Source organism: Dendrobates tinctorius, unplaced genomic scaffold, assembly GCF_039654945.1.
Source record: "Dendrobates tinctorius isolate UK_male_01 unplaced genomic scaffold, ASM3965494v1 ptg000073l, whole genome shotgun sequence".
Taxonomy (NCBI): domain Eukaryota; kingdom Metazoa; phylum Chordata; class Amphibia; order Anura; family Dendrobatidae; genus Dendrobates; species Dendrobates tinctorius.
Window position 1 is genome coordinate 34,156,303 of NW_027361741.1, and position 23,312 is coordinate 34,179,614.

The 23,312-nt window shown below is 48.7% G+C and overlaps 1 protein-coding gene across 1 annotated transcript in view; it reads right to left on the minus strand.

Moving 5' to 3' along the window:
• GCN1 (GCN1 activator of EIF2AK4) overlaps window positions 1–23,312 on the minus strand; it is a 135,103-nt gene that overhangs the window by 45,379 nt on the left and 66,412 nt on the right. Inside the window, exons 24-31 of the mRNA XM_073582731.1 lie at window positions 19,699–19,897; window positions 19,465–19,614; window positions 12,635–12,813; window positions 12,477–12,557; window positions 6,572–6,715; window positions 6,328–6,455; window positions 5,891–6,080; window positions 5,352–5,422 (exon numbers count right to left, since the gene is read on the minus strand). Coding sequence (XP_073438832.1) covers window positions 5,352–5,422; window positions 5,891–6,080; window positions 6,328–6,455; window positions 6,572–6,715; window positions 12,477–12,557; window positions 12,635–12,813; window positions 19,465–19,614; window positions 19,699–19,897 — 1,142 coding nt within the window. The remainder of the gene's footprint in view (window positions 1–5,351; window positions 5,423–5,890; window positions 6,081–6,327; window positions 6,456–6,571; window positions 6,716–12,476; window positions 12,558–12,634; window positions 12,814–19,464; window positions 19,615–19,698; window positions 19,898–23,312) is intronic.

Genomic DNA, 23,312 nt, shown 5'->3' on the forward strand with positions numbered 1-23,312 from the left:
TCCAGCGAGCAATGGTAGCCTTAGAGGACGGCTGACCTTTCCGCGCTCCATCTGGAATGATGAAGAGAGAGTCTGTCTTCCGCAAAGAAGTCGTCCTAGCTAGGTAGACCTTCATCGCCCTGACCAAGTCCAGCTTGTTCAAGGAGCGCTCCCGAGGATGAGTTGGACCCGGACAAAAGGACGGGAGAACAATATCCTCATTCAGTTGGAAAGTGGACACCACTTTAGGAAGGAAAGAGGGCGGAGGCCGCAGAACTACCTTGTCCTGGTGGAGTACCAAGAAAGGAGAGCGGCAAGAGAGGGCCGCCAATTCCGACACACGCTCCTGATGGAGGTGACGGCTACTAGGAAGGCTACTTTCCATGAAAGGAGGGCTAGGGAAACTTCCCTGAGAGGTTCAAAGGGAGGACCTTGCAGAGCCTCAAGAACCAGATTAAGATCCCAAGGATCTATGGGCGCTCGGTACGGAGGAGCCGTATGAGCCACTCCTTGAAGGAAGGTCTTGACGTCTTCTGAAATAAAATGGACAGCGCCGAAACTTGACCTTTTAAAGAGCTGAGGGCAAGGTCTGCATCAAGCCCTGCCTGAAGAAACGCCAGGACAGAAGGGAGCGAAAAATGGGCGGAATGTCGTTGGACTCGCACCAAGTGAAATAGGCCTTCCAGGTACGGTAATAAATTTTGGAAGACGATGGCTTTCTGGCCCGGATCATAGCATGAATAACTCGATCCGAAAAGCCTGATCGCTTCAAAACCTCGGTTTCAACAGCCACGCCGTTAAATTGAGCGGCCGAGAATTGGGGTGGCAAATCGGACCTTGAGACAGCAGATCTGCCCTGTCTGGAAGCTTCCAGGGGGCGTCCGCGAGAAGGTTGACGATGTCCGCGAACCAAGACCTTCTGGGCCAATTCGGGACGATGAGAATGACTGGAATTCCTTCGGCCTTGATTTTCTTCAACAGTCTGGGAAGAGGCAGGGGAGGGAATAGGTAGGGTAGCTCGAACTGCGACCAAGGAATGGCCAGAGCGTCAGCGCCCACTGCGAGAGGATCTTGAGCTCTGGATACAAACTGTGGAACTTTCCTGTTGAGGCGAGAAGCTAGTAGGTCTACGTCCGGGGTTCCCCAATGACGGCAAAGCTGAAGAAATACCTCCGGATGTAGGGACCACTCTCCCGCTGCGAGACCCTTGCGGCTGAGAAAATCGGCGGCTCAGTTGTCCACGCCGGTGATGTGCACCGCGGATATTGCCGGGACTGAAAGCTCTGCCCAATGAAGAATCTTGGACACTTCTGCCAGGGCTGAGACACTCCGTGTCCCCCCCTGGCGGTTGACATATGCCACCGCTGTGGCATTGTCTGTCTGAATCCGGATAGGCAGGCCCCTGAGAAGACTTTCCCAGTGAATGAGAGACCGATAAATCGCTCGTATCTCGAGGACGTTGATCGGCAGAGCTGACTCCTGAGTCGACCATCGACCCTGAACAGTGTGATTACGGAACACTGCCCCCCAGCCGAGGAGGCTGGCATCCGTTGTCACAATCTGCCAGTGGATGGGAAGGAATGACCGTCCTAGGGAGATGAGAGGAGACGTCAGCCACCAATTGAGGGACTGCTTGACCCGGTATGAAAGACGAAATGGGAGGTCCAGGGAAAGAACAGACCTGTTCCACTGAGACAGGATGGCGTGTTGGAGAGGGGTCTGGAGTGAAATTGGGCAAAGGGAACCGCCTCTGTCGCCGCCACCATCTTTCCCAGGACTTTCATGGTTGTCCGGAGAGACGGAAGTCGTATGATCTGCAGCGATCGTACATCCTGCTGCAGGGAGCAAATCTTTTCTCGTGGGAGAAAAACCCTCGATCGACGAGTGTCGAACAATAGACCCAGAAACACAAGGCGTTGTGTCGGAACAAGGCAGGACTTCTTTTTGTTGATGAGCCACCCGATATTGGACAAGGTGTCGAGGACGATGGTAAGACTGTGGTGAGCTTGATGAAAGGATGGAGCTTTGATCAGAATGTCGTCGAGGTACGGAAAAAGAACGAGACCTCTGATTCTTAACAAGGCCATCAACGCCGCCATGATCTTTGTAAATACTCTGGGTGCGGTGGCGAGACCGAACGGCAGTGCAACAAACTGGTAATGCTCCTGGCGAATCGCAAAACGCAGGAATTTCTGATGGCCGGAGAATATGGGAACATGTAGATAGGCATCTTGAATGTCTATTGAACGCATGCACTCCTGCGTCTCCATGGAAGCGATTACCGACCGAAGAGACTCCATTCGAAAATGACGCAGTCGGACTCTCTTGTTGAGTAACTTGAGGTCCAAGATGGGGCGAACTGTACTGCCTTTTTTCGGCACCACAAACAGGTTTGAATAAAACCCTGTGAAAGGTTCTGATTCGGGAACGGGCACAATCACTCCGGAACTGAGGAGAGAGGCGATGGACGCAAAGAACCCTGGAACTAAGGCAGGATCTTTTGGAGGTCGGGACTCGAAGAAACGATCCCGGGGACGACAAACGAACTCTATCTTGTATCCTGATGATACAACTTCCCTGACCCAAGCGTCCTCTACTGAAGCAAGCCAGGAGTCTCTGAAGAAGAGGAGTTGACCTCCCAATTGGGAGGGACCCTCGGGAGTTCGTTGATAGTCATGCTGATGTGGACCGTCCAGATCTGGAGGATCTGCCCTGGGAGGAGTGAGATCGCCGGGAGGGAGTGGGTCTGAAGGCGTGCCTGCGCTCTCTGTTGGTTAGAGGAATTGTCTGCTGTATTGAAACGGCGGAAAGACCGAAAGGGCCGAAACTGACGTCTTAGCGGAGGTCTGCGAGGTTTAGACTGAGGGAGGAGGGAACTCGTGCCTCCAGTGGCGTCTTTAATAATCTGGTCCAGCTGGGACCCGAAGAGACGCGCTCCCTGAAAAGGCAGATTGGTAAGGGACTTTTTCGAAGACAAATCCGCCTGCCAAGCCTTGAGCCAAATTGTACGTCGGATTGCCACAAGGTTGCTATACGCCTGGACTGCGCAAGACGCGGCATCCAAGGAGGCCGAGAGCAGATAATCCCCTGCATGGGAGATCTGGTTGGCTAGTTCAGCCAATTGCTCTGGTTGGGCCTTATCTAGGATGCCCTGGCGGAGATCCTCTGCTCAAGTGGCTATGGCCTTCGCTACCCAAGATGAAGCGAAGGCTGGGCTTAGCACCGCTGCAGCCGCTTTGAATGTTGGCTTTGCTAAAGATTCTATAATTCTATCATTAGAATCCTTTAGTGACGCCACACCTGAAATCGGGAGGACCGTGTTGTTAGACAGTCTGGACACGGGTGCGTCTACCGAGGGGGAAGCGGACCAGTTGTCGGTGAGCTCTTTGGCAGACGGGTACAGCACGCCGAGGCGCTTCCCTCTTTGAAATCGCCTGGTCGGATTTTCTCTATCCCTGGTAAGGATCTTGCCAAACTTAGAGTGGGAGGCGAAGACCCTGGCAGGTGTTTCTGCCCGTCTGAACGAAAACCTCCTGTTCTGAGGATTTCGCAGGGAAGTCTGAGATTTTGAAGGTGTGGTTAATCGCAGCAATGAGGTTCTGTACCGTAACCTTCATGTCCGCGTCCTGGTCCGAATCCAGCTCTAAGATCTCTTCGGATGACACATCCGAGAACGCTTCACCTGACTCGGGTGAGGAGGCACGGGAGGGCGACTGCTGGGAAGGACTATGTGGGGATGTGAGGTCAGGAGGGGATCCCGGCCGGAGATCCTGTCTGGGTCTTTTGCGGCTTCTGCTGCCTGGCTCAGATGGAGCTTCATGTGACCTGCTGGACCCTGCAGAAGGGTCCGGAGGCAACTTATCAAGGACGGCTACTAGGGACTGAGACACCCTGGTGAGGTCTGCCACAGATTGAGAAAGATGAGTCCCAACCAGGAATGGGGGGGGGGGGGTTCGCTTTCACGTGGCGCATTAGATGGCTCCTGGACCGTGTCATGCCGAATGGGATTGCTGCAGTCCACGCAGACGCAAGCGAAGAACTGGACTAGAGAACCCGTGTGGGCCGGTGGGCGGCCACGCTCAGCTTTAGAGTTAGGCATAATGAAGGAAGAAAGGAAGGACCCTGAAGAAATGCCGGAAGGTTGGGGGACAGAAGGCAGAGGAGGGTGTCAGTCTGCAGTTGCAGAGATACTCACGATCTGGTGTCCCCAAAAGTGCTGATACACAGCTCGTCTGAAGGAGCAAGGCCTCAGCAGAGTAGAACGTGGGATCCCTGTGTCCGGCTGACAGGCTGAGAAAATGGCGGCAGCCTGTGGATAAACGCGTGCCTTCACACGAGGATGGGCGGAGCTAGCTGCTGAGCCAAGGAAGGTACCGCCCGCTGCCCACCACAGGCTGAGAGGCGGTCCTAGAACGGGCGGGAGAGAAGCCCGCCTATGAGAGCGGGGGGCGTGGCCGCAACGTCAGAGAAGGCCCGAAATGAAGCCGGGGACTAAATTAATGGCTGTGGTCGCCTGTCAGCGCGGGTCGGCGCGGAGGTCTCGCATCGCCGCGGCCACCTCCCTACTTATCACCGCTAGATTCCTGCGCTACCCCCGCCGAACGCCGAAGAAAGAAGGAGTTGGGGAAGCGCAGAACAAGGCCCGTGCAACAGCCGGGGCCTGTACGGATGCGGCGGCCGTTGGGAGGCGCGGGCGGCGCAGAGACCCTACAGTGCTCCCCTGGCGACCACTCCCAAGATTCCTGAAACCGCCAGAGGGCCACGACTTGGACTGCATACTCACCCTGTGATCCGTCTGCAATAAAGGTACCTGATGTATCCCATGCTGTCTGCGTCTTTTGTGGTATCCGCGCCTCACCCGACCGACAGGCTCTGGTAGGCGAGTGGGTGGAAGGCGGGGGGCGAGGACTCTCCGGATCGCTGGCATGCACCCGTGCTAAGCTGTGGTCCCGCCACTGAGAGCTATGAGGATACGGGGTGGCAGTACACACCGTACTCATAGTCTCTTTGTGGGACTACAGTTGTGACTTCACACTGTATCCCTCCGGAAAAACCTGAAAAGAAACGACGCACATCGAGGTAGATATGGGTCTAATGAAAGACCCGTGTCCACCTCCTACTGACACTAAGCTAAACTGAGGAATTCCCTGCCGGTCGGTGGGGTGTACACTGCGGAGGAGCTAACCTTTTTTGTGCATAGTGTCAGCCTCCTAGTGGCAGCAGCGTACACCCATGGTCTCTGTGTCCCCCAATGAAGCGATAGAGAAATATATATATATATACATACACACATACATATACACACACACACACAATATAACTTTCTGGTCACATATTTAGAAGTATCTGGAAATATAAAGACATCCAAGTACCTTGCTTCAAATTGGTCAGGAGGGGATTCTGAAATCACTCTTCCCAAAGCATCAAGTATAGGAGGTGGTCTCTATAACAGAGTACAAAATTAAAGAAGTCGCCACAATTTTTTTCCCCATAAAATGTCCTAATTGCTTACTACTTGATGATCGCTATCTTTTGTGGTTTCCAGTGTTGTTGGGGGTTCACATGAGTGTGAGTTGAGTTGCTTAGTCTATTTGCAGGTCATGTGGACAAAAAGAGTGACAAGGCTGAAAACTGGGAAGACTCAATAAAAATATGTTTCTATTAGCGCAAATATAGTCTTATTTTCTAATTTCTGGCTTTAACCTAGTGGCGGGTGGATTAGCCACATTTTTCTGCGGCGTGTCAAGTAGACATACATGTATACACGCACGTTCTGAGGCCTGCAACCTCTCAGCCCACCAAGGTTCAGTAAGAATATCCTGTTTTCCACAGAATGGCCCTAGAATACCTACACGTTCTACTGCTCTGTTCTTCTGGAATAAGCTGTTCGTTTTCACCAACATAAACTTACATAAAGCTTCTCATGATACAGCAGGATTAATTTCGTCATGACCTCAGAGGCCTGGTGCCGATACGTGGCGACTGCATGAGAAAGCGCCTCAGCTCCTGACTGTCTTATTGCATCTTCATGATGAATTATGTCTTTAATTAGTAAGGAACACAGGTCAGGGCGTAAATTCAAGTCCAGTGTTTCCCAAAATCTAAAGAATAATAACAAAATATAAGTCCAAACAACATCTGTGAGACAAAAAAATCCACTAGTATTCACACTGCTAAGACCTCACTGTGCGCTGCCCTGCAATGTAAGAGGGTTTGTCAGCTCTCCTGACATGTCGGCTTTAGGAAATACTAGTACTGCCCATGAAATAACACTGGGGCAGCGTTTCGGAGTATCCAGCTTTATGCCATCCCTGGATGAATAAACAGTCGCTGGAGAAAGTGTCTCACCTTTCAGCTTGTGCTTTTATTTCTGCTTCAACATCAAATCTCATTACCCAAAGCCGATGCAACAAGGCAAGTCCATTCACGTCATCAGTATCCGGTGTTGGTAACACCATCTCCAGTTCCATTAATCCCTACATCAGAATAATATAGTCAGGGAACAAATTACATGCGAGAATCAATCATGAACACTGGTCTAACAACGGGTGTAAAGTAAAGAGAAACGCATATTCCTGTGGGAGCAACTCACCCGCAGAGCGGCATCTCGTACGCTGGAGCAGGAGGACTGTAGCGCCGTAAGTAACACATCAATCTCCTCCTGCTCGGCATACGTGCAGCCTATTCCTCCACCACTGCTAGTGCATAGCGATGTCAGGGCATTGGAAGCCAGGACCTGCAACCAAGTGTTACACAAGCAATGTCTTTTACCAATATGGATTCCAATTCCCTTGAGCCTTTATAAACCTTGTTAATAGCTGAAGACAACAAGGAGATTTTTGTGTACTCACTGTAAAATCTCTTTCTCTTAGCCTCTAATTGGGGGACACAGAACCATGGGTGTTATGCTGCTGTCCACTAGGAGGCGACACTATGCATAATCTGAAAAAGATTAACTATGGCTCCTCCTCTGCAGTATACACCCCTGGACGGCGTTAGCCTTCTCCAGTTTTGTGCAAAAGCATTAGGAGGAATATAACAGAAAACATAACCATGCCTGTAAGAAGGCCACAATGTACGAGCTCAAAGGACAATATGAGAACTCAACCGTAACAACTGCCCATAAGGGCAACAGGGTGGGAGCTGTGTCCCCCAATTAGAGGCTAAGAGAAAGAGATTTTACGGTGAGTATACAAAAATCTTCTTTACTCTGTCGCCTCATTGGGGGACTACCTTGTCCTGGTGAAAAGCCAGGAAGGGCCGTGTGCAGGAGAGTGCCGACAGTTCAGACACCCTGCGTAGCGAGGTGATTGCCACCAGAAAGACCACCTTCTGGAATAGAAGGCGGAGTGGGACTCCCCTAATGGGTTCGAAGGGAGGTCCCTGCAATGCTGTCAGGACCAGGTTGAGGTCCCATGTTTCTAGTGGCCGTCTGTAGGGGGGAACCAATCGGGAAACCCCCTGAAGAAAAGTCCTTACTTGCGGCTTGTTAGCAATGCATCTTTGAAAAAGAACTGAGAGCGCTGACACCTGGCTCTTAAGCAAGCCCAGGGACAGTCTGGACTCCAGACCCGATAGGAGAAAACCAAGCACTTTGGGGAGAGAATAAGGGAGTGGGATCTGGTCGCGAGATTTGCACCAGGTAAAGAATGCTCTCCAGGTACGGTAATAAATCTTGGCAGAGGCTGGCTTCCGTGCCCTGATCATGGTTCCAATGACGTCCGGTGAGAGCCCTGCCTGAGTTAGAACCCAGGTCTCAAGGGCCATGCCATCAAATTGAGAGCCCCTGAATTCTGGTGGAAGAATGGGCCTTGTGATAGAAGATCGGAACGGTCGGGGAGACGCCAGGGGGCGTCTGCTGTAAGTTGTACGATGTTGGCGTACCATGTACGTCTGGGCCAGTCTGGCGCGATTAGGATGGTTGGAACTCCATGTTTGATCTTCCTCACCACTTTGGATATCAGGGGGAGAGGTGGAAAAATGTACAGAAGCTGGAACTGGGTCCAGTCCTGAACCAGGGCATCTGCTCCGAGCGACCGCGGATCGTGTGTTCTGGCCATGAAGTTGGAGACCTTGGCATTGAAATGGGATACCATTAGGTCCACGTCCGGGGTCCCCCAGCGATGGCAGATCTGGCGAAAAATTTCGGGATGGAGAGACCACTCTCCCGAGTCCACTCCTTGTCTGCTGAGGAAGTCGGCTTCCCAGTTGTCCACACCCGGAATGTGGACCGCAGAGAGTACTTACCCCGTGTCTTCCGCCCAGTGGAGGATGTGTGTCACTTCTCTCATCGCCTGGGTACTGCGTGTCCCGCCTTGGTGGTTCACATATGCCACAGTTGTGGGATTGTCAGACTGTACTCTGATATGAGAGGCTGCCAGTAAGTGACGAAAGGCTCTCAACGCCAGGAGGATGGCACGAATTTCCAGGATGTTGATGGGCATGTTCGACTCCACTGGTGACCACTTGCCCTGTGCCCTGTGATGTAAGTGCACCGCACCCCAACCTGTCAGACTCGCGTTGGTGGTCAGGACCTTCCATTGACCTGTGAGAAAGGATTTCCCCTTCGCGAGTGAGGCTGGCTTGAGCCACCAGAGCAGGGACCTCCTGGTTGACGATACTAGCTGGAACTCCCCGTCGAGGGAAAAAGGATTCCTGTCCCAAGACTTGAGAATGGCTAGTTGAAGAGGCCTGAGGTGAAACTGGGCAAATGGGACTGCTTCCATTGTTGCTGCCATCCTGCCGAGGACTCTCATGGCAAACCGGAGAGATCGGGGGGGGGGGGGGGGGGCTGCGAAGGAGGATGCGGACTCCTAGACGGAGAGCCAGTGCCTTGTCCTTGGGAAGGAGCACCAGGCCCCTGGAGGTGTCGAATAGCATCCCCAGGAAGGACAGAGACTGGCTCGGGGTAGTCGATGACTTCTGTAGGTTGACTAACCAGCCCAAGAGACTCAGTGTCGATTGTGATTGAGACGCTGAGCTCGCAGTCCTTGAAGGTGGAAGCCTTGATGAGGAGATCGTCCAGGTATGGAACGACTACTATGTCTCTGGAGTGTAGAACGTCCATGGTGGCTGCCATGGTCTTGGTAAACGTTCTGGGAGCCGTGGCGAGTCCGAACGGGAGAGCCACGAACTGGTAGTGGTCCTGCCTGGTTGATAGCGAACCTGAGAAATCTCTGATGGGCGGGAGCAATCGGTATATGCAGGTATGCGTCTTGTATGTCTATGGAGGCGAGATATTCTCCCTGCTCCATGGACGCAATGATGGACCAAAGGGACTCCATGCGAAAATGACGATCCCGTACATATTTGTTGAGTTGTTTTAGATCCAATATGGGCTGTACGCTGCCTCCTTTCGTGGGGACTACGAATAGATTGGAGTAGAACCCTCGGAAGCGCACGGCCGCGGGAATCGGTACTACGACTCCTGCTTGAAGGAGGGAGGAAACTGCTTGGTGGAAGGCACGAGCCTTGGCTGGCGGTTTTGGGGGGAACAGAGAGGAAGAACCGGTTCGGTGGGTTGGAAGTGAACTCTATCTTGTATCCGGAAGACACTAATTCCCTGACCCACCTGTCTTCTGTAATAGGCAGCCAGACTTGCTGAAAGAGCAAAAGTTGTCCGCCTACAGGTGGGGTGTCTTCCGGAGTTTGTGAGTCATGAGGAGGAGAAAGTCTGAGGTTTTCCTCCTTTGGGCTTTGACTGGCCTGCTTTTGGCTGCCAGGTCTTGTCCGGCCTTTGCGTCGACCGTGAGTTGTCCCTGCGTGGGCAACGGTTACGATTTTGTGCTGGGCGCGAGACAGAACAGCCCGAAGAATTCCGAAAGGATCGGACTCGTGTTTGGTTACGCTTTTTGTAAGTGCGTTTAGGTTTTAGTTGAGGGAGAGAGGTACTCTTACCCCGGTGGCGTTTGATATCATTGTGTCCAACTTTTCACCGAAAAGCCGCCCACTGAGGTACGGGAGGGGCGTGAGGGACTTCTTCGAAGCCGCGTCCGCTTTCCATTCCCGCAGAGGATACGCCGAATTGTAATGGCGCTTGATGCTATCCCCGCTACACTCCTTGCTGAATCCATAGCTGCATAAAGCATGTAATCTGCTACAACTGCTATTTGAACCGCTTGGTCCGACAGCTCAGGGGTTGGTGCTTGGAGGCCATCTTGTAATTTTTTGGCCCAAGCCAGAATGGCTTTGGCAGCCCAAACTGAAGCAAACGCGGGAGCCAGGGAGGCCCCTGCAGCCTCAAAAATTGAACGAGCCATGCGTTCTACCTGCTGCGTCCCTGAGGGTTGAGCTATCTGGCAGTGAGAGGAGGGTCTGTGCTGCTAGTCTAGAGACTGGGGGGTCCACTTCGGGTGGATCTGTCCATTCCTTGGTGTCCTTCTGCAAGAAGGGGTATCTTGCCTCCAAATATTTGCGGAGAATTTCTTCTCAGGCTGTGAGAACTGCTTGTTAAGGATCGCCTTAAATTCTGGGTGATTAGAGAAGACCTTAGGCGGTTTTAGAACACCTTCAAACGAAATCTTGTGCTCTGGAGCCTCTGGGGGCGGATCAGAAATATCCAGCACCCAATGGATGGAAGAGATTACGTCTTCAACTACCGCTGTATTGCTAGGGGGAATTGGGATCCCTCCGTTTCGTCGTCTCAGGCGGAGTCACAGATGCCTTCCGAATCTTGTTTATCGCTGAGGCGTCCCCTGGTGGGTGAACTGGGGCGGAGGTTTTCTGTGGTCGGGGATCGCTGTGGAGATCTGCGTTGTCTGTCTCTGGAAGGGGAAGGTCTAGGTGACCTGGAACTACGGTGTCTCTCCCTAGAGGGGGATGACCGTGTGCTATGGGATCACGCAGATGAACGTGACCTGTGGGTCTGCTTACGTCTGGATGTGGCTGGGACATCATGTCCATGAGTCAAGCTCTCCCTTTGCTGGGTAATGTTCATAGCCGAGGCATGACCCTGCAGAGCCTAAAGCAATGTGGAGGTTAGGTTATCTATAGACTGCGTCATAGATTGCGACATCTGAGTAGCCCATTCCGGCGTGGTAGCAGACACCGAAGCATTGGTAGGGGCTTCTTGGGGTTCTGACCCAGTGAGACAGTCCCGGCAGTGCGGGTACGTGCTGCCACTGGGGAGAGTGGTTTTGCAGGCTGTGCAGAATGCATAAAAGCAGTCCTGCCTGGTTTTCTTGGACCTTGAGCCCGGCATAGTGCACAGAGTGCAGAAGGGCTGGCTATGCAGAGGACCAACAGGGGTGGCTATGCAGAGGAACCTATAGGGGAGCCTAATAGGGAATATGGATTCACAGCCAAGTAAAAAAACCCCAGCTGTGATCTTACCCCACCAGTGTGCCCCTAGGTCCAACGCCAAAGATCCGCAGTCCTGTGCCCCCCGGAGACTGGCTGGCCTGGTCCTGCTGATGTCCTGCAGCAGAAATGGCTGCTGAGAAGAAGAGGAAGGGGAAGAAGGGGGTGGAGAGCTGAAAAAGTGCGGCAGAGCTGTGAAAAAAATGCGCACTGTTTCAATCCGCCCCCTCTATGACACTGTAGAGTGTCATATTTGTCATCCGGGGGGCGGAGAGGAGGCGGCAGCTTCAGCTAGGCCGAAGCCGCGGCCTAAATTAGATGCCTTTAGATGCCTGATGCCCAGAAAGACTCCAGGCCGGCGCGAAAGTCCAGGAGGGGGACGGATCTGAACCGGACTCCCCCGGATCTAAAGGCAGGATAGCGGTGGGGCTATAAGCGGAAGGGGGGCCCCTCTAAGGCACGACAGAGCTGGTGCTGCCGCAGAGAGGGGTGCAGGGAGCCCTGTGTCTCTATTGTGCCATGCCTGCCTGCACTCCCCCCGGCCCCGAAAGGAGCCCGCAGCTGGGCTGGGGTCACTGGATGTAGCCGCTGTGCTGGCCTATGCTGCTGAGAGCTGCAGAGTGCTGCCTGTACAGACCCTACCTGAGGCGTCTCAAACTAATGCCCCCAGAGGGCGATTAGGGAGGGTGCTGCTGTCACCATCAGGGGGCTTTATCCTCGCCTCGACCTCAACCCAGAAACCAAAAAGAATTTGGGAAGGAGGGGGGTCTCGACTTCGAACCAGCACCCGAAGGACTGGGAAAGGAGCGACATGGGGAAAAGCCATCTCGGCCTCAACTGGGCACCCTGTAATAGGGGACCGAGGAAGGAGCATGCCGGGAGTCTCACAAAAGACCCACTTTTCTTCATCTGTAATCCCGTCGGAAAAAAACGGAGTGAAAAAAAAGAATAGAAAAATTTTTTAGGTGTGCCTTCTATGCGACACTAAGCAAAAACTGGAGAAGGGTAACGCCGTCCAGGGGTGTATACTGCAGAGGAGGAGCCATAGTTAATCTTTTTCAGATTATGCATAGTGTCGCCTCCTAGTGGACAGCAGCATAACACCCATGGTTCTGTGTCCCCCAATGAGGCGACAGAGTAAACTGCTTTTAGCGAGAGTTAACCACTAGACAACTTATCAGTGTACTGTTCACACTCACCTGTAATCTTGGGGCAGCTGTACCTATCACCCTAGTTAGTAGCAGGAACATATCTGTGCGAGGCAGCAACTCCGGGCCGTTCTAAAAACAAAACACATACGTAAATCTGCCCAAATGCAATGGGAATCACGCAAGTCACAGTAAATAGATTTTCGCACCTCATCAATAACTTTAGCCTGACTCTGGGAAGACCGTAGCTGGCAATGAACGGTGATTATATGCATCGTTTCCACTAGTAGTTCCTCATTCTCTTCGCTATTATTGCTGGTCTCCATCAGAACCATTTTCAGAAAGGGGAAAACAAAAGAAAATGCAGGAGCAGACAGAGGAGAGGACCCTGGGGTAAAGAAAAAGTATAAAATCATCTTATGACCTAACTAAAAATACTCAAGACCTATGAGATAAGCCATACGTCAACACCCTCTTGTGTTATCTGTTTTAAAGTGGTTGTCCACTACATTTACATTGATCCTTAGATTAGGTTATCAACATCTGATGAGTGTGGGTGTGACCAGCAGTTCCCAGTACCGGCAGGATGTGGTCAGTTGTGGAGCTTCATGGCACAGCTCCGTCATCTGCACAGTGGCCGCGGCCAAAACTACACATCTGCCGCTATTTGAATGAATAGTGGTGGATCTGCAGCTCCCTGCTGTGGCAAGTGCTGTTCATTTCCACAACTGATAAGATCCGGCTGCCGTTGGTACCAGAAACAGCTGATTAATGGGGGTACCGTGTGTCGATCTGCCACCGATCTGATATCGATAGCCTAAATTTCTGACGAAATTCCAAAAGGTACGGGTTATCCCAAATAGACATATTTTGTACACCCTGACACATTTAGCCAATTTTTGCAGAACCACCATGTTTATTGTTTATGAATTAGTAGGCATATGGGTTTCTGCCTAGCCTGCATTTTATAAGAAAAATAATTTTACCTATATAGCGCCAACATATTCCGCAGCACTTTTCAATTAAGCCTGGACATGTACAGACAATAAAGACAATACAAATTAACACAAAGTTCAACACTTACAGGAGCAGTGAGGGCCCTGCTCGCAAGCTTACAATCTATAAGGTAATATGGGGAGACCGTAGGTATAAAGTGCTTGTCAGGTATGGTTCTGCCATCATTATAATAAATAGGGCACTTCAAATAAGCTACATGATCCCGGTCATCAGCCGGTATCTCAGTGCAGTTACCGAGTGCATGGAGGATGTGGAGACAGATTAATAGGAGGGACCAGATGCTGAGAAAATTTTAGAAAGAGGGAATAAACCTATGTGGCTCCAACATTTCCAATACATTATCCCGCCTATCCTCCAAATGTCTCAACAGCATAACACACTAGAGTCCTGTAGCCCGTCCAAAGCCCACCCTTAAAAGTGTTGAAGCTTTTCTAATTTAATTCTTTGGACACCTGTGAAGGGTTAAAGTGACTAAAATACAGGGGCTTAGTGATCTGCCTTGATCCTCCCGTACAGAGACCCCCATCTCCGTGTGGTCATTCCCAGTTGCTAGCAACGCCCTGTGAATTAATTTGGAAATCACTGGATCAACCGTGAAGGGTTAATTTAGCCCTCCCTAAATCGCTCCCTTGACACCAGGCCATGCATACCAGGATAGTGATGAGGGGACCATACATACCAGGATGGAGATGGGGGCCATGCATACCAGGATGGGGATGAGGGGACCATGCATACCAGGATAGGGATGAGGGGGACATGCATACCAGGACAGGGATGAGGGGACCATATATACCAGGAAAGGGAAGAGGCGGCCATGCATACCAGGATGGGGATGAGGGGACCAGGCCATGCATACCAGAATAGTGATTAGGGGACCATGCATACCAGGATAGGGATGAGGGGACCATACATACCAGGATGGGGATGGGGGCCATGCATACCAGGATAGGGATGAAGGGGCCATGCAAACCAGGAAAATTATGAGGGGACCATACATACCAGGATGCCTATGAAGCATCAATAGTAAAAGATAGAATGTTAAAAATATAAAAAAAAAAAATAGGGATATATACTCACCTTCTGGCGGCCCCCAGAATCCTCCCACCTCTCAGCCACTCTGCCAGCATCTTCCGTTCCCAGGGATGTATTGCAAGAATCACCTCAGATGACGTAGCGGTCACGGTTCCCGCAAAGCATCCCTGGGAACGGAAGATGCTGGCAGCGTGGCTGAGAGGTGGGAAGGACTACGGGGGCCGCCAGAAGGTGAGTATATATATCCCTATTTTTTATTTTAAGTCTCCTCTCCTCCAGACCCTGGGTACCATCCGCATATGAAGAGCTCACTTTACACATGGTGGGCAATGGTGAATAAAGTGAGCGTTTCAATGCAATCCTATGGCGTTGGAATCGCTGCGATTCTGCGGAAATAATGAACATGCTGCGGATTTTACCACTATGCGATTCCGCAGCGGAAAAATCCACAGCATGGGCACAGCAACTGTGGAATCCCATATGATTGCATGGGGGTGCAGTTTATTTGCATTTTTTAAGCGTTTCCGCTGCGGTAAAAACGCTTAAGGCTATGTACCCACGTATGCAGAAAAAAAACGCACTTCTTCCCAGGAAAAACGTGCTGGTTTTTCTTGGCGTCTTTTTATGCGTTTTTGCGTGATTTTTGCACTTTTTTTCGCATTTTTCCCGTGCGAAATTCAAGCACTTTCCAAGTGATTTGAAGCATCGCTTGGAATGTGATTGACAGGTTGGTCACACTCGTCAAACATAGTGTTTGACAAGTGTGACCAACTTTTTACTATTGAGGCCGCCTATGCGGCATCAGTAGTAAAAGATCTAATGTTAAAAATAAAAAAAAAATAAAAAAAAAATCGGGTTACATTCACCTTCCGGCGTCCCGCGCAGCCTTCCCGGGCCTCAGCGACGCTTCCGTTCCCAGTAATGCTTTGCGAGACCTTTGATGACGTAAAGTCTTGCGATACTGTAGCGATCTCGCGAGGAATAGGGACCGCTACAGTAATCTCGAGACTGTGACGTCATCAAAGGTCTCGCAAAGCATTACTGGGAATGGGAGCATCGCTAAGGCCCGGGAAGACTGTGCGGGACACCGGAAGGTGAATATAACCCGATTTTTTTATTTTTTTTTTACAGGAGTATGGTACCAAGGGCCTGGAGGACAGTCTCCTCTCCTCCACACCGTGGGTACCATCCGCACATGAGCTGCTCACTTTGTGCATGGTGGGCATAGCCACATGCGGGAAGTAAGCGGATCTCATGCATTCCTATGGGTGCGGAATTGCCGCGATTCCGCAAAAAGAATGAGCATGCTTAGTTTTATTCCGCGATGCGATTCCGCCGTGGAAAAAAATCGCAGCATTAGCACAGGAGTCCCATAGGAATGCATGGAGTGCTTTCTGTATGTGTTTTTTTAAGCGTTTTCGCGACGAAAATTGCGGCAAAAACGCTTAAAAATCGCAACGTGTGCACACAGCCCAAAAAACACAACGTGGGCACACAGCCTTAGTATAAGAAAGACAACTGCTCAAGAGGCAATGCCATACACCAAAGACAACTGCTGAAAAGCAGCAATTTGACTACATTGTTACAAATACCTAAAAATTTAAAAAGCACCTAGTAGGAAAATAATGGCTCTATCACAGATTAAATAATAAAATTAAGGCTGCTAAACAGAACAAACTATAACTATTAAACTAAAGTGAGAGACAGGAAGTTAAAGGGAACCTGTCAGGTCCCCCATGTTATTTAAAGCATCTATTTATTTGAATTACGTTATACAGGGCTGGTAAGGCTCATACATCGGTGAACGCTGCTGAGTTGGAGGGCATGGGGGACCTGACAGGTTCCCTTTAATTGCCCTCACTATATGTGTTATGTAAGTTCAGTGTGTGTCCGTATGATCAAAGATCCATAGTAGTTGTCCTGTGGATATAACAAGTAGATTCACTCCGTCTTTGGTGTGTGTGTGTATGTATAATAAATATATATATATATATATATATATATATATATATACACACACACACACACACACACACATATATATATACACACACACACACACACAAGTCACCTATATATTTTTATTACATATCAAAATCAGAAAGTGATCTTTTTTCTAAACCATTATATTTTCGGACTATTTTATTTTTTGAATGTGCTTATGGGGCAGATATCTTGTCTGAGCTGCAAAAAAAAGAGATATGCTTTACAGCAGTCACAAAGACACAGAAAACAATAGTTTGGAGAGGTTTATTGACAGCAGTGGGAGACTTCTAGGCATGCTGTGTGACCTTCGCAGGGAAGGGGAGCTGTGACTACTGTGAAATCACCTCTTGTGTAATAAAAGATTCCGTGTTACCATTCGTTGTATTTCTGCATATGACAACTACGAACAATTACAAAAAAAAATCCACCAAGAACTTAAAAAAAAAAGTTTAACATTTTCTAACAGCACTGAAAACTTTCTGAAAACAGAAGAATCGACAGAAATATATTAGTCCATAAAGGAGAAGGTCTAATAAGTGTGCATGATGGAAATATCACTCTACTTCCAGAATAAGACAGATTATTTATGTACCTGTAGGCCCGTGCAAAATTTTCGCACATTGGTCGTTGGGGGAGCAGGCAATTTCAGAAAAAGCAAGCTGGTCAAATGTAAATGTATTTCATGAGCTGATGAACACAGACAGGTATTTATATTTGTAGATTGGTAATACAATGAATTGGTTTGATAAGTAGCAAAAAAAAATGTCTTCTGGTTGAGGTGTCATCTGCAGGTCATGGTGTCTTTCTGCAGGTTTATGAAAATGAATGTTTAAACTGTATATAGTGATAAAATCATGAATGTGTGGTTTGTTTGGCTGTTTTCTTGCTGAAGGGAGCAAGTTTACCTTTCAAATGGTGTACCATGTGTGTGGGGCAAAGTAATCCCCGAAAAAGCAGTGCATGTTTACAAATGTGTTTACATATGTGACTCACCTGCAGTGAAATGTGCAATCCTCCAATGTGCCTGATATAGGCTAGGCAAGCACTTGAGCAAGCTGGAAAGATCCCAAGGCAAATTTTTGAATTTGTGATGTCTGTAAGCAGCTTGTGGTGTGGTACTGTGCTTTGGGGGTACTGTGGTGCCACCTGCAGGTCATTTTTCCTTACTGCAGGTTTATGAAAATTAGTGTTTAAACTGTATTTTGTGATCAAATTGTGGATGTGTGGTTTGTTTGGCTATTTTCTTGCTGAAGGGGGCAAGGTTACCTTTCAAATGGTGTATCATTTGTATGTGTGGGTGGAGTATGAACAGAGATACAAAGTAATCACCGAAAAACAGGGTTTAGAAATAATAGCATAGACTGGTGACATTCTATGTGAATATCACTATGTGTTATCACTCCTTCCAAAAGGATTTGGTAAGTATTTATTTTTTAATCCCAGTACGCTGTATTTGTCGCTGTTCTGCAGCTGGATTTTCCCACAATGGATTCAAAAGAGAAAATACAGACATAAGCGAGGAGCAAAAAAAAATGTGCAGAACCCACGTCCAGCATCCTAGTCAGCAGTCTGTGGCTAGAACAAGGAACTGCAAATTCCCAGCATCTCTGACTAGTAGACCTGGCAAGTTGTCATGCATGCATCACGCCAGTGCTAATGAATGAGGATCCAGGCTTAAGGCCCCGTCACACACAGCAAGATCGCTAGCGAGATAGCGGATTTTGTGACGCCACAGCGATCTTGCCAGCGACATCGCTGTGTGTGGTGACACATCTGTGACCGGGCCCCTGCTGGGTATCGCTGATCGTGCAGGATCGTCCTGGGCCATTTTTTGATCGTTGCTCTCCCACTGGCCAGCACGCATCGCTGCGTGTGGCAGCGGGAGCCAATGATCAGCGAGCTCTCAGCGCTCTAAGCAGGCGCTGGGAGCTAGTATCTAAGGTAAATATCGGGTTATTAAGTTGCGTGCGTCACTTAGTTACCCGATGTGTACCTTAGAAACATGCATGCTGGCAGCTCCCGGCGCGAGCACGCAGGTTTCTAAGGTACACATCGGGTAACTAAGTGACGCGCGCCGCTTACTAACCCGATATTTATCTTAGATACTAGCATCCTCGCTGGTGCTGATCGCTGGTGAAGCTGCCTGTTTGGCAGCTCACCAGTGATCATGAAGCGATGCACCAGCGATCCTGACAAGGTCATATCGTTGTCGGGACCGCTGGTGCATCTTTAAGTGTAATGGTAACCTTATTAGTAGGAGGAGATGCTGGAGATAATGGGGGGGGGGGGGGGGGGTAAGAGAATGGCTCTGTTCCGGCAGACATGTACAACCAATGTTGCTGCTAAGTAAGAGTTTGTATGTTCTCCCCGTGTTTGCGTGGGTTTCCTCCAGATTCTCCATTTTCCTCCCACACTCCAAAGACATACTGATAGGGAATCTAGATTGTGAGCTCCAATGGGGACAGTGATGATAATGTCTGTAAAGAGCTGAGGAATTAATGGCGCTAGATAAATGCGTAAAATAAATAAAAGACAGGGCCATGCAAATCTTTTTTGCTCAATTCTAATAGCCATAAAACATTTAAAGCATGCAAAAGTGGTTCTGGAGACCCTTACTAGAAATGGTTCCTTTTTGTTTTTTTTGCTCTTTTCACTTTTACTGCAATGATTTGTTTGGTCCCTTATGATGAAAAGTCTGATTTAGCCCAATGTAGTTTTCTATGCTAGGTTTCTTTAAATCCACATGTAACAAAAAATATCACGCTGATCCTTGCCATTGTTAACCACCTCACCACTCTGTCTAATGATGCATCAAGCGTAATCCTCATCCGCACAGTAAGGTCCTTTCTACTTGGCCATACATCTGCAACGTGCACTGATCCAGAGACGATGCGGACATATAGCAGCCAGTGGAGGGGAATCTCCAAAACAAAAAGTAGCCCAGGCCACTGTGCACACTGGAGCATTTTTAAGGTACAGGAATTAAAAACAAAGCTTTAGTCACCTGGGTCATCCTTTCGCTTGGGTACGGTGTAAGTGTGCAGGAGGTTTACTGCTCTCTTCACGGCTACTGGCAAATCTTCCTGGCACCAGGCAGGATCCAGATCACATTCTGGTTTCAACAAGCGTAGAGTAATGTGGGCAAGCAATTTTCCTACGCACAAAGAAGCCAGATATCACTGCCAATTCTCGGAGATGTAAAGGAAAACCTCATGACATGAAACATGAAGATATTTACCAAATGTTCTTAAGTGTGCTGGCATGACGCTGCCGGCCAACTGGACAAAGAGAGCATGGATCCGAGAGGCAGAGAGTGGGGACTTGAGTAAAGGCAATAAGCTGCTGGTCAGTGCAGGGATATGCTGAGAAAGGCCAGGAGAGCTCTGCTGTATGATACAGTCCACAAGTCTAATAGTGTTTTCCAGCTCCATGTCCAACTAAGAGAAAAAACAAGTTATATGTCCTGCCATCAAGGAGTATTTAAAGGGATCCTGACATCTGACACGTGCTGGCCCATCCATGAGCAGCATGCATCATGCACTGGCTGTATGATCTCACCCAGGTACAGTCATATGTTAAAGTTTGGGCACCCCTATTAATGTTAACCTTTTTTCTTTATAACAATTTTGGCTTTTGCAACAGCTATTTCAGTTTCATATATCTAATAACTTATGGACTCAGTTATATTTCTGGATTCAAATGAGGTTTATTGTACTAACAGAAAATGTGCAATCTGCATTTTAACAAAATTTGACCGGTGCAAAAGTATGGGCACCTCAACATAAAAGTGACATTAATATTTCGTAGATCCTCCTTTTGCAAAATTAACAGCCTCTAGTCGCTTCCTGTAGCTATTAATGAGTTCCTGGATCCTGGATGAAGGTATTTGTGACCATTCCTGTTTACAAAACAATTCCAGTTCAGTTAAGTTTGATGGTCGCTGAGCATGGACAGCCCGCTTCAAATCATCCCACAGATGTTCAATGATATTCAGGTCTGGGGACTGGGATGGCCATTCCAGAACATTGTAATTGTTCCTCTGCATAAATGCCTGAGTAGATTTGGAGCGGTGTTTTGGATCATTGTCTTGCTGAATTATCCATCCCCTGCGTAACGTCAACTTCGTCACTGATTCTTGCACATTATTGTCAAGAATCTGCAGATACTGAGTTGAATCCATGCGACCCTCAACTTTAACAAGATTCCCGGTGCCGGCATTGGCCACACAGCCCCAAAGCATGATGGAACCTCCACCAAATTTTACTGTGGGTAGCAAGTGTTTTTCTTGGAATGCTGTGTTTTTTAGCCTCCATGCATAACGCCTTTTTGCATGACCAAACAACTCAATCTTTGTTTCATCAGTCCACAGGACCTTCTTCCAAAATGAAACTGGCTTGTCCAAATGTGCTTTTGCATATCTCAGGCAACTCTGGTTGTGGCGTGCTTGCAGAAACGGCTTCTTTCGCATCACTCTCCCATACAGCTTCTCCTTGTGCAAAGTGCGCTGTATTGTTGACTGATGCACAGTGACACCATCTGCAGCAAGATGATGCTGCAGGTCTTTGGAGGTGGTCTGTGGATTGTCCTTGACTGTTCTCACCATTCTTCTCTGCCTTTCTGATATTTTTCTTGGCCTGCCACTTCTGGGCTTAACAAGAACTGTACCTGTGTTCTTCCATTTCCTTACTATGTTCCTCACAGTGGAAACTGACAGGTTAAATCTCTGAGACAACTTTTTGTATCCTTCCCCTGAAAAGCTATGTTGAATAATCTTTGTTTTCAGATCATTTGAGAGTTGTTTTGAGGAGCCCATGATCCACTCTTCATAGGAGAATCAAATAGGAGAACTACTTGCAAGTGGCCACCTTAAATACCATTTCTCATGATTTGATACATCTGGCTATGAAGTTCAAAGCTCAATGAGGTTACAAAACCAATTTAGTGCTTCAGGAAGTCAGTAAAAAGTAGTTAGGAGTGTTCAAATCAAGAAAATAATAAGGGTGCCCATACTTTTGCACCGGTCAAATTTTGTTTAAATGCAGATTGCACATTTTCTGTTAGTTCCTTTGGAACGGATAATTGGAATACCGATTGAATGTCACCCAGAGCTCTGTATTCTGGGTGTAGTGGATGAGGAAAGATGGACTCATTATGATAGAATAGTTCTCTGGGAAGTTCTCTTTATGGCCAGGAAGGCGATAGCATTGAGATGGATGGGAGGGAAATCTCCTTCAATTCGGCAGTGGAAAAAGTTAGTGAACGATGTGATTCCATACGAAAATATATTATATAGACAAAGAGGGTGCCCCAAAAAATTTCCCAGGATTTGGGAAAAATGGTGCGACTCACCCTTGACACATCTGGCCCCTGATGTTATAACCTCATCAATCTCGCGGTATAACCCCTAAAACATACCTTCTTCAGTGCATGGAAGTGATGTTCAGAATGATATTAAGAATAAATATCAATTACAGCCTGAATAAATACAGACTCAAACTTTGATAAAGAACCTGTTGTTTTGCTGATGCAATGCTTTGAAGGAATGTTATACTTTGTAATGCTTGTTCACTCTACTATTGAAGGTATGGTTCTATATCCACTTTGAATGATAATGATATGATGATCCGTATTCTATACTGCAACGTCATATGCTTGTTGTATTAACCTGTGGAATCTTTCAATAAAAAGTAAATCGCAAATAAAATCATCCAGCGATTCACAAAAAAGATGGATTTTTGGTTCTTACCGTAAAATCTCTTTCTTGGAGCCTTCATTGGGGGACACAGATTACCATGGGTGTATGCTGCTGCTGCTAGGAGGCTGACACTATGCAAAACAAGAAAATTAGCTCCTCCCCGGCAGTATACACCCACCGACAGGCACCAAGCACCTCAGTTGGTGAAAAAGCAGTAGGAGAAGCAACGAGAAAACTCTAAACATATGTACCAACCCAACAAGGGACTCTAAGACCCAACACGGTACAACTTAAACAGGGAGGGTGCTGTGTCCCCCAATGAAGGCTCCAAGAAAGAGATTTTACGGTAAGAACCAAAAATCCATCTTTCTTTATCGCCTTATTGGGGGACACAGATTACCATGGGACGTTCCAAAGCAGTCCCAAGGGTGGGAACAGCAATAAGGAACGAAAGTAACGGAAAGGCTTAGGTCGGCCGGTGAGCCACCGCCGCCTGCAGAACCTTCCTACCAACAACAGCATCAGACGAGGCCTGGGTATGAACCCTGTAGAACCTCGTGAAAGTGTGCAAAGATGACCAGGTTGCGGCCTTGCAAATTTGCATGGCCGAGGCCTGGTGACGAGCAGCCCACGAAGCCGCCACAGCCCGGGTGGAATGAGCTCTTACTCCCGGAGGGGGTCGCTTTTCCTGAAGACGATACGCCTCCAGAATTGTAGAACGAATCCAGCGAGCGATTGTAGATTTGGAAGCCGGAAGGCCCTTCTGGCGACCTTCAGAGATGATCAGCAAGGAATCGGACCGACGAAAGGAAGAAGTCATGGCGAGATAGACACGCAGGGCTCTAACTACGTCCAGTTTGTGGAGAGACTTCTCAAGAGGATGAGATGGAGCCGGACAAAAAGAAGGAAGGACGATATCCTCATTGATATGGAAAGCGGAAACCACCTTTGGAAGAAAAGAAGGAACGGGCCTGAGAATGGCTTTGTCCTGATGGAGAATCAGGTAAGGGGAACAACAAGACAAGGCCGCCAATTCAGAAACTCTTCTGATGGATGAAATGGCGATCAAAAAGGTGACCTTCCAAGAGAGAAGGGACAAAGGGATGTCCTGGAGAGGCTCGAACGGCGCCTTCTGGAGAGCGCCAAGAACGAGGTTG